At 38.2% G+C, this 22,676-nt stretch overlaps 3 protein-coding genes and 1 non-coding gene across 6 annotated transcripts; 3 read left to right on the plus strand and 1 right to left on the minus strand.

The window, feature by feature from the left end:
• Positions 1 to 83: 83 nt before the first annotated feature.
• LOC111442942 (syntaxin-51-like) lies at positions 84 to 3,714 on the minus strand. Its single transcript, XM_023080506.1, has 6 exons — positions 3,398 to 3,714; positions 1,881 to 2,096; positions 1,601 to 1,800; positions 1,421 to 1,521; positions 1,257 to 1,301; positions 84 to 314 (listed from the first exon to the last, which is right to left on the minus strand). The coding sequence occupies exons 2-6, from the start codon at positions 2,090 to 2,092 to the stop codon at positions 183 to 185; spliced, it is 690 nt and encodes a 229-aa protein (XP_022936274.1). The 5' UTR covers positions 2,093 to 2,096; positions 3,398 to 3,714; the 3' UTR covers positions 84 to 182.
• A 1,008-nt stretch (positions 3,715 to 4,722) lies between these two features.
• On the plus strand, positions 4,723 to 10,989 carry LOC111442940 (serine/threonine-protein phosphatase PP-X isozyme 2). Its single transcript, XM_023080502.1, has 8 exons — positions 4,723 to 5,098; positions 5,968 to 6,120; positions 8,499 to 8,561; positions 8,634 to 8,719; positions 8,945 to 9,020; positions 9,109 to 9,377; positions 9,453 to 9,531; positions 10,421 to 10,989. The coding sequence occupies exons 1-8, from the start codon at positions 4,958 to 4,960 to the stop codon at positions 10,469 to 10,471; spliced, it is 918 nt and encodes a 305-aa protein (XP_022936270.1). The 5' UTR covers positions 4,723 to 4,957; the 3' UTR covers positions 10,472 to 10,989.
• LOC111443724 lies at positions 8,285 to 8,398 on the plus strand. The gene has a single exon (XR_002710559.1). It is a non-coding gene; the product is annotated as a U6atac minor spliceosomal RNA (small nuclear RNA).
• Positions 10,990 to 11,760: 771 nt separating the features above from the next.
• On the plus strand, positions 11,761 to 16,567 carry LOC111442933 (putative BPI/LBP family protein At1g04970). Of its 3 annotated transcripts, none has more exons than XM_023080494.1 (8): positions 11,761 to 12,086; positions 12,255 to 12,845; positions 14,374 to 14,513; positions 14,807 to 15,110; positions 15,185 to 15,295; positions 15,475 to 15,723; positions 15,898 to 16,023; positions 16,176 to 16,567. In XM_023080494.1, the coding sequence occupies exons 1-8, from the start codon at positions 12,060 to 12,062 to the stop codon at positions 16,365 to 16,367; spliced, it is 1,740 nt and encodes a 579-aa protein (XP_022936262.1). In that variant the 5' UTR covers positions 11,761 to 12,059; the 3' UTR covers positions 16,368 to 16,567. The 3 variants fall into 3 exon arrangements, with proteins under 3 accessions (XP_022936262.1, XP_022936260.1, XP_022936261.1); XM_023080492.1 differs by having other exon boundaries at positions 11,761 to 12,081; positions 12,199 to 12,845; XM_023080493.1 differs by lacking the exon at positions 11,761 to 12,086 and having other exon boundaries at positions 12,176 to 12,845.
• Positions 16,568 to 22,676: the final 6,109 nt, after the last annotated feature.

Genomic DNA, 22,676 nt, shown 5'->3' on the forward strand with positions numbered 1-22,676 from the left:
GACACTAATATCTTGTAGGAAGAAGAGGGAGAAGAGTTGGTAAGCCCAAAATCTCCTAAATCTCATGGAATCCAAGTGAAAGATGAAGAAAAAAACACACAAATTCACTAAGAAAATCAACAGATATCAGAATCTTACACCAAAAGGTTATGTTCTAGTAAATTCATACCAAGACAGTGAATTTACAAATACTTGATGAGTAGCCATATGAGAGTGATGAGAACGACAATTCCAACAACTGATGAAATCATTGACATGCAAGTGCATCCACCCTTGGTCCGCTTGTTCATTATTGCCAGCCTCTTCTGCACTCTCTGTTTTGATACAATGATTAACGATACTGTCAATGAAATTTGAACTATCTTCTTGGTAAAAAACAGTAATAAAGATAATAATCGTAATCGTCCAAGTCGAAACCCATCGCTACTAGATATTGTCATTTTCGAGCTTTCCCTTTTCGGGCTTTCCCTCAAGGTTTTTAAAAAGCATTTTGCTAAGAAGAGGTTTCCACACCTTTATAAAGAATGTTTCGTTCTCCTCTCCAACCGATGTGGGATCTCCCAATCCACCCCCCTTCGGGGCCCAGCATCCTCGCTGATACTTGGTCTCTTCTTCAATCGATGTGGGACCCCGAATCCATACCCTTCGAACCCAGTGTCCTTGCTGGCACACCATCTCGTGTCCACCTCCCTTTGGGGCTCAGCCTCCTCGCTAGCACATTGCCTGGTGTTTGACTCTGATACCATTTGTATCGGCCCAAGCCTACCGCTAGTGTCCTCTTTGGGCTTTTCGTGTCCTCTTTGGGCTTTTCGTGTCCTCTTTGGGCTTTTCCTTTCGGACTTCCCCTCAAGGTTTTTAAAACGGGTCTACTGGGAGAGATTTCTACACCCTTATAAAAAATGTTTCGTTCTCCTCCCCAACCGATGAGGGATCTCACAATAATAATCTAGACCGTCGAGGTAGTTTGAACAGTTAGGAGAACCAGCCCGGACTTTTGAGACCAGGGCCAGAGCCAAAAAGGTATCACAGGGAGAGGCAAAATTTACCTCCTAAATATGTAATCTTTCAAATTTGATAACTTAGGAAGGCAAAGATTGTCGATTGTACCCTTCTTCTTCAGTCTGCCCATGTTGGACACCAAATATTTTCTATCTTTTCCAACATGGTGAACCCTCTCACAGTTATAGTACACAACAGATATGTACACAACAAACATCCTATCATGTAAGAAAAGAATCAGAACAAGAGATTCGTACCCGTAATCGGGAATCTGTAACATCGACATGTTCATCCAAATCATCCTGCACCATTGAACAGAGTTAAAAACAAGACTAAAATTATAAGAATCGAGTTCGTGAGAAGACTTAGTGATCAAGTAAGTCAACAAATGAATAAACACGACAACGATCGAAAGACATACGATAAGTCTCGTGTGAAGGCTAAGTTCTTCATTGACAGCCAATGCAATATGTTTTGTGCTCATTATAGTCCCTTCCAGTTTCTCGAGGCCTTCATCTTGCTCTGCTCCAAATATCACATTTTCACATTAACAGAAATTCATACTGATATTTTTCCAGTGACTTTAAACAAATAAACCTGCCTCTCATAACTTGTCGTTGAAAACCGAGTAGGCCTCGGTTGTCTAAGCCTTCCGTCCTATTCTCTGCTGGCTTTATTTCTGGACCAAGTAAGCTATCTCGGTTAGCAAAGTTAGACATGTTCAAAGTTGAAGCCATCTGGTTAGCTTTCGATCTCAAATTCGCTATCATATCCCTGCGTCGATTCATCTCTTTCTCCGGTCTGCAAGCCACGAGACACAGAAATAATATACCATCAAGAACGCACAATTCCCAGAAAAAACCATATATCACATGGCTTACATTGGTTGCTTTCCTTGAAGCTTGGGTAACTGAGTCTGCAAGGTATCAAGTCTGGTACCCAATATTGTGATCTTCCTGCGTATAGCTGAGGCATGACGCTGAGCTTCTGGTCCAGAAGCAGAACTTCTCCCAGAAATCATGCCATTGATATCTTCAGAGAGTTTCATGGCTTCATTGTATTCCTTCGCCCATGATTCCAAAGTATACGCCATTGGCCTTCAATCCAAACGCCACAAAAATCAAGAAAATTAGTTGTTCCTGTTGAACACAACTCTACGTGGAAAACACTCGCACTCTTTATTAACATCAATCGAGAAAAGATTACAAGACACTATATAGAAACTACGCGCCATTCTGTGCTTTTGATTTCTTAGGATGAAACCCTAGTTGTGGTGGAGTATGTACCGTAGAGACCAGTTAATCTATTCTTGAAATATTTAGGTATTAAATCATTTTTTACTAAAAATAAATATCGTACAATTATTTGGCTTAACCCTATTAGACTAGTGGGCTCATACAATTATTTGGCTTGACCCTGTTAGGCTAGTGAGCTCATACAATTATTTGGCTTGACCCTATTAGGTGAGTGAGCTCATACAATTATTTGGCTTGACCCTATCAGGCGAGTGAGCTCATACAATTATTTGGCTCGACCCTATCAGGCGAGTGAGCTCATACAATTATTTGGCTCGACCCTATTAGGCGAGTGAGCTCATACAATTATTTGGCTCGACCCTATTAGGCGAGTGAGCTCATACAATTATTTGGCTCGACCTTATTAGGTGAGTGAACTCATACAATGATTTGACTTGACCCTATTAAGCGAGTGAGCTCATACAGTTATTTGGCTTAACCCTATCAGGCGAGTGAGCTCATACAGTTATTTGGCTTGACCCTATCAAGCGAGTGAGCTCATACAGTTATTTGGCTTGACCCTATCAGGCGAGTGAGCTCATACAGTTATTTGGCTCGACCCTATTAGGCGAGTGAGTTTATACAATTATTTGGCTCGACCCTATAGGCGAGTGAGCTCATATAATGATTTGGCTTGACCCTAATATAATGATTTGGCTTGACCCTATTAGGCGATGGAGCTCATATAATTATTTGGCTTAACTCTATTAGGCTAGTGAGCTCATACAATTATTTGGCTCGACCGTATTAAGCTAAGGATGATATTTGTCTTACATCAAATAACCAGCTAAGTTCATCCACAGAAAGAGAATCGAGCAGAAGGCAAAAGCTAGATTAAGCTAATCCAGGTACAGCTGAACCCTTAGAATAATCTAGAAGAATCACACACGATTCGGTCAACTGAAAGATCAAACGATTCCATCCATACACAAACCAAGGACAAACAGAAAACGGAGAATCGAGGTACAAACCATAGAATCAAGCACTGAAATCAACAGATACGATAGAACGAACAAACAAATACATCGAATGTGCCCTAAAAAATAAATTAAGCAAACTACCAGACGATACAGAGATCATAACCAAAAGGAAACGGAACTTACCGTTTGGAAATCAGAATTGACGATCGAAAAATGAGAATTCAACCGGCGGCAATGGCAGATCGGCTGGGGAATTTATAGAATAGCTATGAAGGATGGTACAAATCCGCCACCGCCGGCGACCAACATTCGTCGATCAATTGGAATCAGGAATCAGAACGTCGGAATTTGGATCTGCGCAAATTGGTTTGAAAATTCCTGAAGGGAGAAAATCAAGAAGAAAATGAAAAAATATAAAGAAAGAAAAGCGTTCCTCGAGATTATTGGACACTGCTGTGGGTCTCATATGTACCTGTAATCGTATAATCGTTTTAACAACAATTATGATACCCATTTTTTAGTATGTTCTGCTCTGATACCATTTGTAATAGCACAAGTCTATTATTAGTAGATATTGTCTGTTTTGGTCCGTTATATTTTCATTGGACCTCAAAATCCTGGCTCTCCGACTTACGGAATGTGTCATTCCCCTCTTTAATCAATGTGGGAACTCATAATTCACCCCACTCGAGTGTCTAACGTTCTCATTGGCATGCCGCTCTGTGTCCACAATCCACCCCACTTAAAGGTCCACCGTCCTCAGTATACCGCTCGCTGTCTGGCTCTACTAATGTTTGTAACAACCAAAATCCATTCCTAACAGATATTGAGATATTGTCAGATTTGGCCGGTTACCATCGCCGTCAACCTCAAAGTTTTAAAACACATATACTTATAAAATCAACCTCGACATCGACTAATGACTTTTAAAATGCATATACTCATTGGACCTCATAATCCTGACTCTCCGACTTAAAGAATGTGTCATTCCCCTCTCTAATCAACGTGGAAACTCATAATTCACCCCATTCGAGTGTCTGACGTTCTTATTAGCACGCCGCTCTGTATCTACCACCCACCCCACTTAAGGGTCCACCGTCCTCACCAATATACCACTCGGTGTCTGGCTCTACTAACGTTTGTAACAGCCAAAACCCACTGAAGGCTTGTTACGATCGCCGTCAATTTCACAGTTTTAAACCGCATATACTTGTAAAATCAACTTCGACACTAATGACTTTTAAAATCAACTGAGATATTCATTAAATATAAAATTAAAAAATTTAATTCACCCACTATATTTTTTAAATATAAAAATCGATTTTTTTTTTTTTGTAAGCTAAACTATAAATAATACAATAATTTTATAAATTTAAAGTTAAATTCATAAAATTTATTAAAATTTTTTTAGCATATATATATAAAAATATTTATTTTGCTATAATTTGAAAAAAAAAAAAAAAAAAAGAAACAAATTGGAGAAGAAGTAAAAAAAGGAAGAAAAAAACAAAGAAGAAAGAAAAGAGGCACAGAGCAGCGCCTCAATATACTATTGTCCCTTCTGGCTTCCATGGCTCTGTGAGAGAGAGATTCATATCAGAGAGAGAGAGAGAGAGAGAGAGAGAGAGAGAGAGAGAGAGATTGGGTCCTTCAGGAAGAGGAAGGGGAAGAAGAAGAAGGAGGAGGTTGAGGTTGAGGTTGAGATTGAGAGAGAGAGAGAGAGGGATCCACAGTGAAGGAGAGATGTCTGACCTAGACCGTCAAATTGAGCAGTTGAAGAATTGCGAGCCGCTGAAGGAGTCTGAAGTTAAAGCTCTTTGCCTCAAGGCTATGGAAATCCTCGTCGAAGAGAGTAACGTTCAGAGAGTTGATGCCCCCGTTACTGTAAGTCTCACTCTTCTTCCCCCTTTTGGGGATTCTGGATTCCACTTCGAGATGTTTGACTCTGTTTCAATCAAGTGCGGCGGCTCTTTCTTTCTTCTTCTCGTATTATTGTGGTTTTTAGGTTCCTGATTTGGATTTCTTCCGAGTATTGTGGGTTTTTTCTAAATTTTATTTCTGGGGGTTCGATCCTTTTCACTGTAACACTGGTCTTTTTCATTATTCGGGTCAGTTTTTGAATTTTGATTGCGAATTGGAGTTCTGGTCTATAATTTCGTTCTTTTTTGAAAAAACAAGTGGTTCTTAAAGACTATCTTGTTGTTGAAATTTGAGATGATTATGGCTTAAATTATTGGTATAACGAATGAGAGTGTGTTATTGTTGTTTGGCGACATCATAAACACTGAAATTGGTAAATGTTGAGGAGATTTCTTTTGCTTATGTTCAGTCTTTTACTTTTTGGAACAGAAACATTATGAGGACACTATAAAAGGAGTTTGCAATACAATGCTTCTTGTTTACACTTATTGCTGTTGTTTCTGCTTATTCTGTAGTTGTTACTTGGTCAGGCTTGACTAAGCAGCCCTTTAATAGTTTCATGGATCTTATACGCCAGACCTGGAACCATTTAGTGAACAAACTTGATGGCTTTGGTCTAGGGTTCAAGTGGAGCCACCAAAGCTTTTTCATGTCTAATATTCCTTTTGCTCTTTTAAAATAAGAATCCAACATTTCACTGAAGTACAACGGAGTAGGACACCACCCGATGACCGAGGAATTATGTCCAACTATGTTTGAGTTTCAGATTTGGATTGATTTGTATTATTATTGTTACGTGTTTCTAACCTTTTCCTATGTTTCTTTTTACGTAGATATGTGGAGACATCCATGGGCAGTTTTATGACATGAAAGAGCTTTTTAAAGTAGGAGGCGATTGTCCGAAGACGAACTACTTATTTCTTGGCGATTTTGTTGACAGAGGATTTTACTCAGTTGAGACATTTCTACTTCTACTTGCTCTTAAGGTAATCAATTTTGATTTTTTTAAAAAATATTTTTAATAGTTAAAACTATAGTCTTCTTACATTTCTATTTGATCTTTAGATATTACGTGATCGTTAAATATCATTTGAGTTTTGGTTTTGGTTTTATTGGCTTTCAAGACTAGGTTTAAATTTGATTCAGTATTTTAAGTTGCACAGAAAGACTTTTGTTTTTTTAGATATCTAATAGAAATTGGTGTCTATAAATTTTGTATGTTTGCACGAAGCCGAAGAAAAGAAATAATCAATAAACTTGTAATGGGCGATTCCTGGAAACTGAGCTGGAGATCAAAGGGGGGTTTTTTTTGGGCGATTTTTACCGAAATAGTTGCAGGCAACATTTTTACTTTTGTGGTTAATTGGGATCCAATTAATGGTAATAGTAGTTGTTGAATTGAGAGGCTAAGATGTTGGAAGAGTGCGTTGCCCTTGATATGAGGAGTAATGAGGTTCTGCTTATACCGTAGAGGATTCCATGTGAGTTTTCTTCCATAGGGATTTGCTTCATAATGTCTGGGAGATTTCCTTGGAGGCAATGGTATCAACAACTTGTATTTGTCTTATCCCAAACTATCTTTCGCACAACACATCTTTATGAGATGGGAGCCAAGGTACCTAAGAATAGGTATCTACCATATTGTCTACCTATTTCATAAATGATCAACACTATAGCGAGGATCCGAAAATTGGTTTCCAACCTTCACATGACCTGCGTGTTCTGTGTGAGAATGTGGGGTAATAATTGACAATTCATTATTTCACTGGCAGCGTGTTAGCATAGTTTGAGGGTCTTCATTGTGATAGTGCGAACCTTTCTTGAATTATTCCTTGATCCTTCGGACTCTCGGATTCAAAATTTTCATGGCTCTCCCTTTAGAGATGTGGCTAAAACTCCTTGGAGTGGTATAGTCTTATGGGTATTTATGAATTTTGGAATGCAAGAAATAGGAGAATTTTTGTAAATGGAGAAATTTTTGTACGAGAAGTTTGGGATCGCATCAGGATTCAAGCTTCTATAGGTGTCTTTACCTGGGAATTTCTGTAACCCCTTTTTTTTATTTACTACTTCTGGTAGAGTCTTTTTCTTGTCACTTCTTGGATTCTAAAGACTGATTCTTTTCTTTCCTGAGCTGAACTTATCGTTGATTTAATATACTCATCAAGTTTCTTATGATGACAAGAAAGCAACAATAATAATATTGATGGTGATTGTCCCTGGCTCTGGTGTAGTATAGTTGTAACCTTTTTTCTTACAAAATAATAGATGCTGCTGTGGATGGCATTGGCCCTGAAAAGTATCGGGATCCCGTCACACTCTGCCATCAGAAGAAACAACATAGAGGATTAGGTTCCACCTGTATAGGTTTATCTCATAGTTGTGTTTCTTCTAAGTGTGAAAGTTGTTTCGGAAATTATGTCATAGTTCTGTTTCTTCATAATTACTATCCCTTCATATTTCTGGGAGCTTTTTATTCTTGATTTTCTAAGCTTATGAGTGCTTAGTCATGGAAAAGTCCAGAAGCCTAAAGCATAAGTTTGGAAATCTATTCTCATTAACTCATTTTTTTTTTATAATAAGAGGAATGTTCTGAACTCACTTCGGTAGTGGCAACTCAAACTAGGGATAGAAAACGATAAAACTAGGACCGACTTGCCAAACTGATAGTGGCAACTCATTGAAAATGCCTATTTCTTTTTGCAAGTAGTCAAAGGGTGCCCAGGAAACTGGATTCTATGGACTGGCATTTAACAGGAAGCTCCTGCAAAGTAGCCCAGATCTACTGCCCCAAGCATGTCAAACGATTGGACGAGTTTATTTGGATTGCTAGTTAGTGTTGCTGTTTGAAGCCCAATGCACAGCAGTGAAAGAATCGACCTTGGCCTCCGTTATATTTCATTACTAACTTATATCAGAATGAATAATGAAACATGATGTGGTTGCAATCCCTGAAGGCTTTTCTTAAAGCACGCTAACACACCTTATTGATTTTGGTGGCTATGATTAGATACTTTCCTTTGAAGACAAACATGAGATTTTATATTGCTACTGACACTGAAACATCTGTGTTCGGACTAGGTGTGACTTAATAAGACCAGAAGCCAGTATTAGTATTACAAACAGTTTACTTCATAAAATATTTATGTCGTGTTTGATTGAAGGAGAGTTGGTTGGCATCTCCTCTTACAGGGTTGGGAACAGTCTACAGGCTTCCTTGTTTAACATATACGGATAAGGGTTTTATGTCAAATACCAGTTTGTAGATAAAAATATGGTATCATGCATGGTACTTTCGACCATAAAGCCCACCCTATTTATTTTAGTTTTTAGCTCAACTAAAGCGAACTATTTTTTATTTCAGGTGAGATATCCAGATCGGATAACTCTCATCAGGGGGAACCATGAAAGCCGTCAAATCACACAGGTTAAGTTTCTTGATCTTACCGTCCTAGATAAAACGCTTTATTTTGGTTAATATTCTGTTTTCTCTTTACAGGTTTACGGATTTTATGACGAGTGCCTTCGCAAATATGGCTCTGTGAATGTTTGGAGATACTGTACCGATATTTTTGATTACTTGAGGTTTGCAAATTTCAGATTTAATCATTTATCACAGAGAGAGGGAGAGAATAAAACAGGGCATGTTACTGTTTAGTGTATGAGGAAATGAATTGGAAGTCATGAATCTATATATAATCCACAAGAAATTAATTTGGCGAGTTGGTGAATTGCGTGTAAACAAGTTAATGAATGCAGTACTAGTCAAGTCCCCTTTATTGCTTATTTGTTTCTTTCTGAATCCATCAGTCTCTCGGCTCTTATTGAAAACAAGATATTTAGCGTCCATGGTGGTCTCTCTCCTGCCATAACAACACTAGATCAGGTTTGAATCCTTCCTTGCTCTCACTTGTTCTTATATATATGTAAGGTTGAACTCAGTCCTCCGCATACTGCCATTTATTTACGTCCAGATTAGAATAATTGATCGAAAGCAAGAAGTACCTCATGACGGTGCCATGTGTGACCTACTGTGGTCTGATCCTGAAGACATTGTAGATGGTTGGGGTTTGAGTCCTCGAGGTGCCGGTTTCCTGTTTGGTGGCAGCGTAGTTACTTCTTTTAACCACACGAATAACATTGATTATATTTGTCGAGCTCATCAGTTGGTAATGGAAGGATACAAATGGATGTTTAATAATCAGATAGTTACAGTCTGGTCAGCTCCTAATTATTGTTACAGGTACATTATCCTCAACGACTTCGTCTCAACTTTGTGCTGATCTAATGGTTCATAACAGTCTTCATTCTGTTTCAGATGTGGTAATGTAGCTGCTATACTTCAACTGGATGAGAACCTTAATAAACAGTTTTGTGTCTTCGATGCTGCTCCACAGGTATGGTCAAGACTTTTATTATATCCGAACCCCATCGTTCGAGTATACAATAGTTGCTGTGCATCAAATGTTATATAGTCTGAGTAATTCAGGATTACCTTTCCATGCACAACCCTTGGTCCAAAAAGTTTTTCCATGCAACCCCCTGCACATTTTTATTTTAGAGTCATTGGGTTGTAACTTGTAATGCACTTTTCATTGGATGCCTATACTTGCATTCTCATGTAAGTGGTAAGCTGCGTCAGTTGGGGAGGAGAACGAAACATTTTTTATAAGGGTGTGGAAACCTCTCCCTAACAGACACGTTTTAAAAACCTTGAGGGGAAGCCCGAAAGGGAAAACCCAAAGAGGACAATATCTGCTAGTAGTGGGCTTGGGCCGTACAAATGGTATCAGAACCAGACACTGAGCGATATACCAGCAAGGAGGCTGAGCCTCGAAGGGGGTGGATTGGGGGTCCGACATCGATTGAAGAAGAGAACGAGTGTCAGTGAGGACGCTGGGACCCGAAGGGGGGTAGATTGTGAGATCCCACATCGGTTAGGGAAGAGAGCGAAACATTCTTTATAAGGGTGTGGAAATCTCTCCTTTAATTTTCTCTTCTTCCTCTCTCTCTCTCCCTCCCTTTCTTCTTTTTCTCTGCCAGAACCTCTGGAACAAAGGTTAAATAACTCAAACTAAACAACGCCTTGCCCCAAACGAACACCCCCGGTTGTTTTAGAAAAAGAAAAATAGCCATTAGCCAAGTTTGTGTCACTCAACCACACTGTTACAAAATTAACATTGAAAACAAACGCTTTGCTTGTTCTTTACCCAACTTAGAACTGCCATATGTTGCTGCATTTGTTGATATTACCATACATTGTGTTGGATTGTGAATACGTTGCAGGATTCAAGAGGAAATCCAGCCAAGAAACCCGCTCCAGATTACTTCCTCTGAAACCCAACCAAAGAAAACAAATGCTCATCATTTCGTGTATGTTCCAAACCGATAAAACGATAGACAAATTGTGCAGTCGCATGGTGCAGACGGTTTCACAAAACCATGGGAATCAATGCCATTGGACAAGGATATTCCTTAAGCAGCAAAAAGCTGTGATCACTTAGGATGCTTGAGTTTAGTTTCCTGGTTTTACCCGTTATTTGTTGTTGATGTGTTTACATGTAATGAGTGCATTAGAAATTGTCATGTAAAATGCAGATTCCTCCAAACAAATGATGCCTCCTGATGATGATGATGATGATGGGGTCTTCCAAAAGGAGGTGCTCTCAGTATTCCATGGGGTAAGGATATGTTTGTTGACATTGATCTTGGGAACTCTGTGAGAGGGAGATGTCTGAATTATAGAACAAAAAAAAGAACCAAAAAAAAAAAGAAAAACATGGATCTGTTGCCACTTGGGACAAAATTTTAGTCAGAACCCAAATTTTTCTTCATGGATTGCTCTCTTTTCAGTCCTTCATCTTCCCACTCCATTCTCTTCTCTCTTTGAACTGTTTCAATAGTTTCGATTGCTTTCTGCTATATATATATATATGTATATATATATGTATGTATATATCTTGGTTTAGTTCATGAATTTCTGGAATTTGTCTGGATGAACTAAGAAATGGGACTGTTTGTCTATTTGATCTCGTCGTCAAAAAGGATTTAAGTTGAAGAAGATTTGAAAATTTTCTACTTTGTATTTCTAAAAGATTTGGATAGTTTTACGTCTAATGAAACCTTAAACTTTCAATTTTTGGGTTTAGTATATTAGTAGATATTGTCCTCTTTGAGGTTTCCCTTTCAAGCTTTTCCTCACGGCTTTAAAATGCATTTGCTAGAGGAAGGTTTCCACACCCTTATAAATGGTGGTTTGTTCCCTTCCCATCCAATGTGGGATATCACAATCCACCCCCTACGAGCCTCGTCCTTGCTGACACTCTTTCCTTCCTCCAATCGATGTGGGACCGCTTTCAAATCCATCTCCCTTTGGGGTTTAGCGTCCTTATTGGTACACTGCCTTGTGTCTACCCCTCTTCGGGGGACAGCGAGAAGCTGGCACATCGTTCGGTGTCTGGCTCATCCTCTGACAGGTGCATCATCAACCAAAGCATCTTGTTATTCATCTTCAGACTTTTAGTCGTTCATCTTTAGACTCTTCTAACATGCCCCGGTTTTGTTTTTCTCGATCACTGAAGGCTCCTTCTCTGAAGAGTTTTTCTTTAAACTCAATTTTTAGCGACTCATTGTTCACAAAATTAAAAACTTATATAGCAATTAGACGTTGTTTAAAGTTTCAAGTACCAATTGATACAACATTTAAACGGTTAACTTTTTTCTCGCAAATTTTGAGGTCCGCATTTGTCCTCTTTCACACTCTAAACGTAGTTGTGATTAACTTGTGAATCTTCTTGAGAAGTGCTTTCCTGAGAAATGCCTCAAGGGATAGGGATCGCATTGCAGAACTTATGCTGGTGTTGGTGCCTTTGGCAACGCCTCTTGAGCTGCCCCCGATTGTTGATTGGGGTTGGATGCCTCGGGTATGGGATACGAAGGCAGGAGAGGTGATTTGATCGAACAGACTAGACATTGGATGCCCCAGGTATGCAACGCCTCTTGAGCTGCCCCCGACTGTTGATTGGGGTTGGATGCCTCGGGTATGGGATATGAAGGCAGGAGAGGTGATTTGATCGGACAGACTAGACATTGGATGCCCCGGGTATTTGATCGGATAGACCAGACGAGCGAGATTGATTTAAAGCTAAAAATAAATTTGTTAAAATTTGTGCAGAGAGGAGCTAGATTTCAGAAACCCCAAAATCAAAATTTCTTAAAATTTCTGTATCTTCACTCAAAATTTTCATTCGGGCAACTTCACATTCCCGCAGTTCACTCAAAATCAGAGCCAATAATCATCTCCTCCAATATGGGTTCCGCTTTGAAGTTCATAGTGTTCTTCCTTTTAGTAGCTTCTACCTCTTCCCATCTCAATTCCACCGAAGAGGGTTTCATTTCGATGCTCATATCCCAAAAGGGTCTCAACTTCATCAAGGATTTCTTGATCGACAAGGCAGTTTCCACCATCATTCCACTTCGTTTGCCCGATATTGAGAAGACTGTCAATATCGCTTTTATTGGCAAAGTTCATATCGTTCTTTCCGACATAATCATCGGCAACGTCGAGGTCGAATCCTCGCATATTCGGATCGGCGACACGGGTGTCAATATAGTTGTTGCAAAGGCCACTGCTAATATGAGTATGAAATGGCAGTATACCTACAACACTTGGCTGTTTGAAATTTCTGATGAAGGAGACGCCTCTGTTCAGGTAATTCAGCTACTCTGTAACGCTATTTGCTTTATTGATGCTGAAAAGTATGAACATAGCCTGATGCATGTGTTATGATCTTTGTGGTCTTTTGGAGCTGGCTTTGCGCACCCTTTTGGATTTGTAGGATTGGTAGGGTAGGCTATGAACATAACGAGCGAGCAAGTAGGGACAAACAATTCTTAATTGTTGGTACCAAAATCAAAGCAGTGGATTCAGTAGCTTGGGCTGCAACAAGGGCTTGGTGTCCTTATGTTAACATAAAAAATTGCTTGGGGGATGTTAACAAATTGGTCTACTACAGAAACGAGACTTCGTAAGTTTAAGGACTTGAGAATGGAACAAAAGACGGGGGGACTCAACCGTCATCCGAAAAGGGATGCCGCTAACGACCCTATTATCCAAAAAAGGAAATCTAGAATATGATAAAAGATATTGTTAAGTTTGGTCTACCCATAGTTTTTGGGGCGTGTGTTGTAGGGATTGTGATATGAAAAGCCTAGAATTTTGGAAACTAGAAACGTTATGTGAAACCCTAATTATCATTTTTGAACCCCTAATTATATGTTGTAGGGATTGTGATATGAATTGCCTTTTGATCTAACCCAGAGATATTGAGAACTAGTTTTGTAACGGCTCAAGCCCACCGCTAGTAGATATTGTTCTCTTTGGGCTTTCCCTTTCGGGTTTCCCCTCAAGGTTTTTAAAACGTGTCTACTAGGGAGAGGTTTTCACACCCTCATAAAGAATGCTTCGTTCTCCCCCCCAACCGATGTGAGATCTCATAATTCACCCCCCTTTGGAACCCAGCATCCTCGCTAACACTCGTTCCCTTCTCCAATCGATGTGGGCCCCCCAATCCACCCTTCTTCAGGGTCTAGCGTCCTTGCTGGCACACTGCCTGGTGTCTGGCTCTAATACCATTTGTAACAGTCCAAATCCACCACTAGTAGATACTGTTCTCTTTGGGCTTTCCCTTTCAGGCTCTTTCAGGCTTTCCTTCAAGGATTTTAGAACGCGTATGCTAGGGAAAGATTTCCACACCCTTATAAAGAATGCTTCGTTCCCCTCTCCAACCGATATGGGATCTCACAATCCACCCTTTTCAGGGCCCGCGTCCTTGCTGGCACTCGTTCCCCTCTCCAATCGATGTGGGATCTCACAATCCACTTTGTTCAGAGCCCAGCGTGCTTGTTGACACTCGTCCCTCTCTCCAATCGATGTGGGATCTCACATTAACTTACCGACTAACTTGGACACAAGACCTTGAATTGGGTATCTCCAAAGGGTATCTCCAAACACCCCACACTCTTACGAGCAGGGTGCCCCTATCACAAGGGTGGGATTTTATAGCTTGGTTTATTGGGGAGAAAATAACATCAGACAATGTGGAACAGATGGCTCTACTAATCTATTGCTCAAATTAATGAGGTTAATGGCATTTCAATTTGAAGTAACTTATAACCTATAGCTCTTGCAATGTCCTTTCATCATTATTGAATTCTTATCGGGCGATTTCGACTTTTAGGTTGATGGTATGAATATAGGCCTAACTGTAGGTTTACATCAACAAAATGGAGCTCTGGAGCTGACTCTTTCAGAATGTGGATGCAATGTCGAACATATCTCCATACATTTACACGGCGGGGCGTCGTGGCTTTACCAAGGGTACACAACCGATAACTATACTTCTAACTTCTTCGACCTTGATGTGGTTTGAAACTGGAAATCTTGCTTCGCCTTGTTTTATAGTTATGGTATCTCAGTCGAGGCTGTTGATTTCTGGTATATGATTCAAAGTTTCTCTTTAAATTTAACGTGTCGGTCGATCGAGCGTCCAAAGCTTTAGATTTTTTCAAGCAGATCATCTTTTTGCTTCTGTTCTTTTGGCTTGCTGGTTCGCCTCGAAGAAACATGATAAATTCTGTAAACGAGTTGGGGCATATATTTTCTCGCTTCAGGGTGATCGATGCTTTTGAACGGAAAATCGAGTCGACCATTGAGGATAATATTTCCAAGAAAATAGAAGACGGGGTAGCAAAGCTTGACTCGTCGTTGCAGTCGCTTCCACAAGAAATCGCCATAGCTGATGTTGCTGTTCTAAATGTCACTTTTGTGGACAGCCCTGTGTTATCCTCTTCTTCCATCAAATTTAAAATCAATGGTTTACTCAGCCCTTTTAACCAAGTCGGAGCTGAAAATTCCGTCGATGGAGAATCTCGACATTCGAATGTTCGTAACTCCGTTTCACATGTTCCCTTTCAAGTAAGTTCTTGTGCGTGAAGACTCAACTTTTCTGTACACATTTCTTTGGCTTATGTTCTACTCTTTTCCTGTAGTATCTCCATGAAGAACCTGAAGGTTCTGTCTACTGCAACGATTCAGCTAAGATGATCGAGATCGCTCTACACGAAACCGTCCTCAACTCTGCTTCTCAAGCTATCTTTGAAGTAAGTTCTTTTTTCTTTTCTCCCTGTGATACCGAGCTTTTGCATGGCTTACTGCTCGGACCGCATCGTAGTCTTCAACTTTTAGTTTATAGCTTCTTGATGTGAAGGTCGATTGGCTATAACGTCTATCTTCCGAACGATCGAGGAAATGCTCGAACTAACAGTTATCATGTGGCCAGGAAAACTATATGCACTGGACTGTGGACCAAATTCCTGATCAGCACCTTTTGAACACTTCGGCATGGAAGTGGGTTATTCCTCAACTCTACCGGCTGTATCCAGATGACGATATTGTCGTAAATATCTCCGCTTCGTCTCCACCGTTTTTGAGACTGCGAGCTAAAGATATCTCTGCCTCCGTTCTTGTTGACATGATAATCAATGTTCGAGATAACGGGGAAATTATACCTGTTGCTTGCATCTCATTGGTAAGGTCATGCTGTGTTTTTGCTTGAAAAGCTTGTGCTTGCATTTGAATGAATCCCGTAAATGTTGTCAGTTGTTGCTCGTGCATAAGAGGGAGTGGTCGATCGATTTCTTGCCACGAGACTTTTGGGTCGATATCGTTTGTTGCTGACTTTTGGTTCTGATTGTTGAATCAGGAGGTTATTGCCTCTTTTTCTCCAAAAATCTTGGGGAAGAATTTGGTTGGTCATGTTAGCTTGGAAGGCTTTACATTAGCTTTGAAATGGAGCAAGATTGGTCGTATTCGCCTTTATCTAATTCAGGTACGAGTACGATCCGTTCATGTTTGAAAAATTTCAACGCTAGATTCAACGTAAAGTCATATGTTTCGAAGTTCTTGTGCAAATTGTTGAGAAAACAGTTCTTAGGACACTTATCATGGTAGATCACTTTCTTTGGTCTTAAATTTCTGCAGAAGACCGTAGCGGGTTTGCTCAAAACGGTCTTGGTGCCGTTCATCGACTTGTATCTCTTGAAAGGAATCACGTTGCCGAGTTTTCATGGATTAGCCCTCGAGGACGCCAAAATGGTTTTCAATTCTTCTATGATCATCCTTTACAGCGATGTTGCCTTAAGTGAGGGATTCAGTCTTGTTTACTCGAGTTAGAACAATAAATCTTTGCCCATGTTAAAACTTGTAACTATCGTGAATAAGAGTAGTAGATGAGAGAGTAAGCCTCTATTTGTTTGCTTATTCTAAATAAGCTCATGTACATAATAGAATCCCGAGCTTGGCCGAACCTAACCCGACCTGACTTGGGCCATTGTAATTAGGTTGAATAAACTTGTGCTCGTTTTCGTTGCACTCATGTCATGGTCGACTTCTACAAATTGAATTGTGGAATTTTAGTAATGTTGGCAATGTACCTGACCTGGGCCATTGTAATTAGGTTGAAGAAACTTATGCTCGTTTTCGTTGCACTCATGTAATGGAACGAAATGTACCTGACCTGGGCCATTGTAATTAGGTTGAAGAAGCTTGTGCTCGTCATGCTCGTTTTCGTTGCACTCATGTCATGGATCGAAATGTACCTAACTTGGGTTATTGTAATTAGGTTGAGGAAGCTACTCGCACTCATGTCATGAACCAAAATGTACCTGAGCCTTTGTAATTAAGTTGACTCATGTCATGAACCGAAATGTACTTGAGCCTTTGTAATTAAGTTGTAATTAGGTTGAGGAAGGTGCTCGCACGTGTAATTAGGATGAGGAAGGTGCTCACTGAAATGTACCTGACGGTGCTCACTGAAATGTACCTGAGCCATTGTAATTAGGTTGATAAAACTGCTCGTTTTCATTGCACTCATGTTATGGTCCGACTTCTTGTGAAATGTTGATGTTAGAATATATGTATTCTAGTTTAAGATGAGTCGCTAAAATATGAAACAACATTTTAATTATTTAATGAAATATATAAAATAATTAAACAAAATTTTAATTATTTAATGAAATATATAAAATAATTATATAAATATTTTTATAGGTTGTATTATAATTTTAGTGTTTTGTTTTATAATTTGATTTATTTTTATTTTTATTTTTATGATTTTAAAGTTTTAATATAATTTATATCTGGATTAAAATTTAGATTAAATTAAGCAGTAAAATCAATTTAGTTTTTAAATTTTTATATTAATTTTGCATCCAGAAAATTAGTGTATTTTATTGGTATAGATAATAATTAACTATTTTATTTCGTATTCATAATTTCTGAATCTCATAATAATTTTCATTTGGCGGTAACCTTAATTCATTTATATATCTCTCCTTTACTCGACATTGTACTGTGTAGTCATCTCTAATTTAAACACTTCTATTTTTTTCTTTAATAATTAAAAAAAAATCGAACAGATTTAAAAAAAACAAAAATTAAAAACAAATTATTGTACCTGTAAATGAATATAACAATGGAAAAGATTAATAAAACTTTCTAAATTATTATTTTATTGATGGGACACCAATAAATTATTACATTTAATTGTCGAATTTATTGGAAATATAAAGTCAAAGAAAACATTAAAATGTTTGCTTTGTAATTAAGATCTTAAATTAAATAATAATAATAATAATAATAAATAAAAATAAAAAGCACTGAATTTAATACTAAACCCTACAACTCCCTATACAAATTTAATGAAGTCTCCATATATAAATTTAATGAAATTTCCCTACACATTTAATATGAAACTTAGCCTTATAATATTCTTTTGCTTCAAATTTGATTCAAGTAACCTCTTATTTGAAACCCCGAAAAAAAATCAATTTATAACCCTAAATTTTCGAGATTGTATCGATCCCGAACCCTGAATTTTTATAAGGGTACTAATTAAATTTTTGTAAATTATCGTATGTGAATCGGTTTTGACCATTTATTGAGATTATCTTTGAAAATCATTCATGCATCATCTTTTACACGTCGGCAGGTTTCTTCAAAATGTTGGATTAGCAAAATGGACGATTAGAATTGATGCATGAATGGAGAGTCTAAATTGATTCACTTATGAAAACTTATTTGTAAGATCACACATCGTTGGAGAGGGGAGCGAAGCATTCGTTAGGTGTGGAAATATCTCCCTAGTAGACGTGTTTTAAAACTATGAGGCTGACGACAATACGTAATGGGCCAAAACGGACAATATCTAGCAGTGGACTTGGGCTTTTACAATGACTTTGATTGTGAGATCTCATATCTGTTGGAGTAGGGAACAAAACATTCCTTAGAAAGGTGTAGAAACCTCTTACTAACAGACAACCGTGAGGCTGACAGTAATACGTAATGGGCCAAAGCGGACAATATCTACTAGCGGTGGACTTGGGTTGTTACAACGGCTCTGATTGTGAATTCGCACATCGATTGGAGAGAGAACCGAAGCATTCCTTATAAGGGTGTGAAATCCTCTCCCTAACAGACAATTGTGAAGCTAACAATGATATGTAACGAACCAAAATAAACAATATCTGGTAAGCGGTGGGCTTGTGCTGTTGCAAATGGTATTAGAGACAGACACCGCGAGGACGCTGGCCTCAAAGGGGGTGAATTGTGAGATCCCACAGAGTGGTTACAAATGGTATAAGAGCCCGACACCGCGAGAATGTTGGCCCCAAAATAGGTAGATTGTCAGAGCCAATATCGGTTGGAGAGTGAACTTGGGCTGTTACAAATAGTATCAGGGCCAGACATCACGAGAATTATTAAATTGTTTCACACTATGCCCGTATAAAAAAAATTAATGAATCAAACTAAAATAGTCCTCAAACGAGACCGACACGACGAAGGAGGGTATAACAGTAATTGCACTATTAGCGAAAAAATCTAGCAAGACTTCATTATCTTTTAAATTGTTTTGCTCGATCCGTCGTTTAGACTTTTAGTCTCTACCTAGATCCGATGAAAAAGAAAAAACCGGGATCTTTGTCGTTAAAGAAGCAAACCAAAGGGTATTTATTTTATTAAAATTAAATTTAGAAGCAATGTTATAATATGTATGAATGAAGGAATTGAGGAATGGTGTTCCTAAAAAAGGATGCATATTAAAGAGGTTTTGTCTTGTACAAGATAATGTCAAACCTATAGGCATTAAAAATAAAAATCGCATTAAATAACTAATAAATAAATAGGGATTTATTTTTTATTTTTTTATTTTTTTTTTTGTCAAAGGAGAAATTTTTTTAAGAAGTAAATTATATATATATATATATATATATATATATATATATATATATATATATTTAAATGTCTCATAAATTCTTAATTTCTTCTTAAAATTATTTTTAATTTTTAATTCTTTTTAGTCAATCTCGTTAGAAGCTCTGTTGTATGTGCAACTTGTCACGATCATGTTTGTCTAAAACATGTTGTCTACGCATGTTAGATGTCCTGATCATACTTGTCTAGAACGTGTTGTCCATGTCTACATGTCTGTTCCAAATCCCTTTTACATGCTTTCATCTTAGACAGACTTTTACTATTTCATGTTGTGTCAATACGGATGTGTAGGACCGTTCACCAAAATCATGTCTACACCCATCAAAGCTAAAATGCCCTAAAATGTAGTGTAGGGGAATATGACTAGTTGTCACTTCTTCCAATCTAGACTATATGCTATCAAAGCAGTTATTGTCGTCTACTCGTTTTTAGCTTATAACATTGCTTTCTTTTAAATTGTTTTCAACGTATTTTCTCGCTCTCATTTTTTAAAACATTTCTCTCAAATATGACTCGAGGCTCGAGCATACGTCGATGTTGTCCACAAGTCTGAATTTCTCACGGCTGGCTTATTCACTGGGTTAAAACTATTGGATGATGAAAGTCCCACATCGACTAATTTAGGGAATGATCATGGGTTTATAATCAAATAATACTATCTCCATTGGTACGAGGCATTTTTTAGAAGCCCAAAGCAAAGTCATGAGAGCTTATGCTCAAAGTGGACAATATCATATCATTGTAGAGAGTCGTGTTCGTCTAACAAGAACAAGTGCTCCGCAAGAGTGCAATTGTGACACAGACCCACATGGTCTCTATGCCCTACATGGACGACCGTGGGCCCTCACGACGTTGAATCAATGATGAATGTCAAACACTTTAGGGTTGGTTAGTGTGTAAGAGAAGGCTACAACTTTGTCCCTCCATCTTGCATCACCTTTAGTAGTGAAGAAGAGTTTTCAAGCAAAAAACCGTCAGTCTCCGACCGGAAAACCCACCTGAAAACAACCACTCATTACATTTTTAGCTCTGAAAATCTGCAACGACGGCAGAGATTTGAAAAACCATGCAAAACAACAAAAGGGTACAAAGAAAAAACAAGAATTGATCCAACCCAATGCATCTTCTTTTTGACCATTCCGCATCGGTTAGCGTCGGTCATGACCTTTTTTCGAGGCAGACCTAACGAGCACGCATATTTTAAACCTATATCCAACCATTATTCGGAATGATCACATTCTCGTTCAATAATCTTCTCACAATTCTCTTGTTAGCATCTCGATTTTATGGAACGTAGGGCAGTGATTAGGTCGATTATAAGTGTATTTTTTCGTTAGGGGCGTCCTCATAATAAATTGTAAAATATACTCAGACCATCATAATAAAAGTTAAAGAGGCTAATTATGAACATCGTGTCGTATGTACAACAGCTAGAGGTCCCGGTCTATGGACCATCCCTCGACTTGTGTCAATCATAATTTTACCTCAAAAAAAAAAAAAAAGTAAATTTACTCTGGGTTGAATGGTAATTTAACACGATATCAGAATACGAGATCTTACAAGGTTATTTCTTTCATCAAATTTTCAATTCACGAGTGAAATTTAGAGTAACCCATGAGCTCGGTTTTAGTTTAAGGGTTAGTTAATTAGGTGGTTAAAGTTAAAAAGTAGAGAGAAGGAAAAGGAGGCAACCACCGCCTAGTATGTCGTGCTCCGGCGACCATCACGGCGGCGATGACTTCTAGAGAGAGAAAAAAAAGACAAGATTAATGGTATATTTTTTTTTGGTTGGAATGTTGACAAAAATGGGTGGCTGTTTCTTTCCCACTCATGGTTGGATAGCGTGCAATTTCAACACAATTGACTACACGATCTCCAACGTCTCACTTTTTTTCTTTTTACTTCATATATATATATATATATTATCGTAGGTCGGTTTAGGTTAAATTATGTAGCTCTATTATAGATACGTTGCTATCGTTTCAAAATTTTCATTTTTGACGTGTTCTCTTTAAAAAATAGTTTACTTTGATAGTATAGATAGAACACGAAAAAACAAAGTAAAATTAGGTGTTATTCGTATTTACTTTTTGGTCTCACGATTAAAAAGTCAAATTTGGGACCGTCCTCTCGCAATCAAGGATAAAGGGCTAGGGTTACGGTTTTGAAGAGTAATATTGAAGAATGGTAGCAACCCACGTTGCGTATTATCCCAGTAAAGATGATTGTGTGGTTTTATGATACATGTTCGTGTGAGTTGACCTAGTAGATAAAGAAAACGGGAGGTCTTTAAGAAGTTTAGGGCTAAAAATAAAGTGTTTTAAAGATTAAGGGCATTAGTAATTGACGTTCCTATGACCTGATATAGGGTGTGCGAAAATATCGTAAGCTACGTTGTTCTTAATTATTACATGGATTAGAACATGATAAAAATGGATTAGGACTCCAGTTAGGTCTCCTCCCGTGCTTTTTGTTTACGACGTGAATACTTAGTTAAGCTTTAGTTCGAGGATAGAGATAATAATGACTTCAAAAAGCACGTAGGGACTGAAGTCTAAATATATTCAACTTTAGGGACTACAAAATGCCATCTATATATTTTCGTACCGACTTCGGAAGCATTTTAAATTATTAATTCTATTTTATTTAATATAATTTAAATATTTAATTTTTTAACAGATCTCATATCGGTTGGAGAGGAGAACGAAACATCCCTTATAACTGTGTGGAAACTTCTCCCTAGTGGACGCGTTTTAAAACTGTGAGGCCAAGGACAATAATATCTGCTAGCGGTGAGCTTAGACTGTTATAATTGGTATCAGAGCCAGCTAAGACTCTAGATCCCGAAAGGGGTAGATAGTGAGATCCTACATCGATTGGGGAAGCGTTTTAAAACCGTGAGTCTGAGAACCATATATAACATACTAAAGCCGACATTGATTTAATTTACGTCCAATCGAAGTCTATAGGATGAATATCCCTACCTTTTGTAGGCTTTGATTTTTGCCAACCAAAAAGTTAGTCCACAAAACCCATAGTCCTAATTAATGATTAGAAATTAATTTTGTTCTAAGTTTTAAAAAAATTAACCTTGATTTCTGGAATTGAGATTGAGATTAATTACAGCTTAATTTTTGTAGTGGTACGGTAAAAAAAGATTAAAAATAATGTTACTGACGGTTAATTTCAACATAATTCAAAGAATTAGAA

Source organism: Cucurbita moschata, unplaced genomic scaffold (genome assembly GCF_002738365.1).
Source record: "Cucurbita moschata cultivar Rifu unplaced genomic scaffold, Cmos_1.0 Cmo_Scf00005, whole genome shotgun sequence".
NCBI classification, from domain to species: domain Eukaryota; kingdom Viridiplantae; phylum Streptophyta; class Magnoliopsida; order Cucurbitales; family Cucurbitaceae; genus Cucurbita; species Cucurbita moschata.

Bases quoted from the DNA above. Each gene is read 5' to 3' on its own strand.
- LOC111442942 (XM_023080506.1), bottom strand. From the start codon at position 2,092: ATGGCGTATACTTTGGAATCATGGGCGAAGGAATACAATGAAGCCATG. The intron at 1,801-1,880 runs GTAAGCCATGTG...CGTGGCTTGCAG, and splicing joins CTTCAAGGAAAGCAACCAAT to ACCGGAGAAAGAGATGAATC. The intron at 1,302-1,420 runs GTATGTCTTTCG...TCAATGGTGCAG, and splicing joins GCCTTCACACGAGACTTATC to GATGATTTGGATGAACATGT.
- LOC111442940 (XM_023080502.1), top strand. From the start codon at position 4,958: ATGTCTGACCTAGACCGTCAAATTGAGCAGTTGAAGAATTGCGAGCCG. The intron at 5,099-5,967 runs GTAAGTCTCACT...CTTTTTACGTAG, and splicing joins GAGTTGATGCCCCCGTTACT to ATATGTGGAGACATCCATGG. The intron at 8,562-8,633 runs GTTAAGTTTCTT...TTCTCTTTACAG, and splicing joins AAAGCCGTCAAATCACACAG to GTTTACGGATTTTATGACGA.
- LOC111442933 (XM_023080492.1), top strand. From the start codon at position 12,060: ATGGGATACGAAGGCAGGAGAG. The intron at 14,514-14,806 runs GTACACAACCGA...TTCTCGCTTCAG, and splicing joins GCGTCGTGGCTTTACCAAGG to GGTGATCGATGCTTTTGAAC. The intron at 15,111-15,184 runs GTAAGTTCTTGT...CTTTTCCTGTAG, and splicing joins TTTCACATGTTCCCTTTCAA to TATCTCCATGAAGAACCTGA.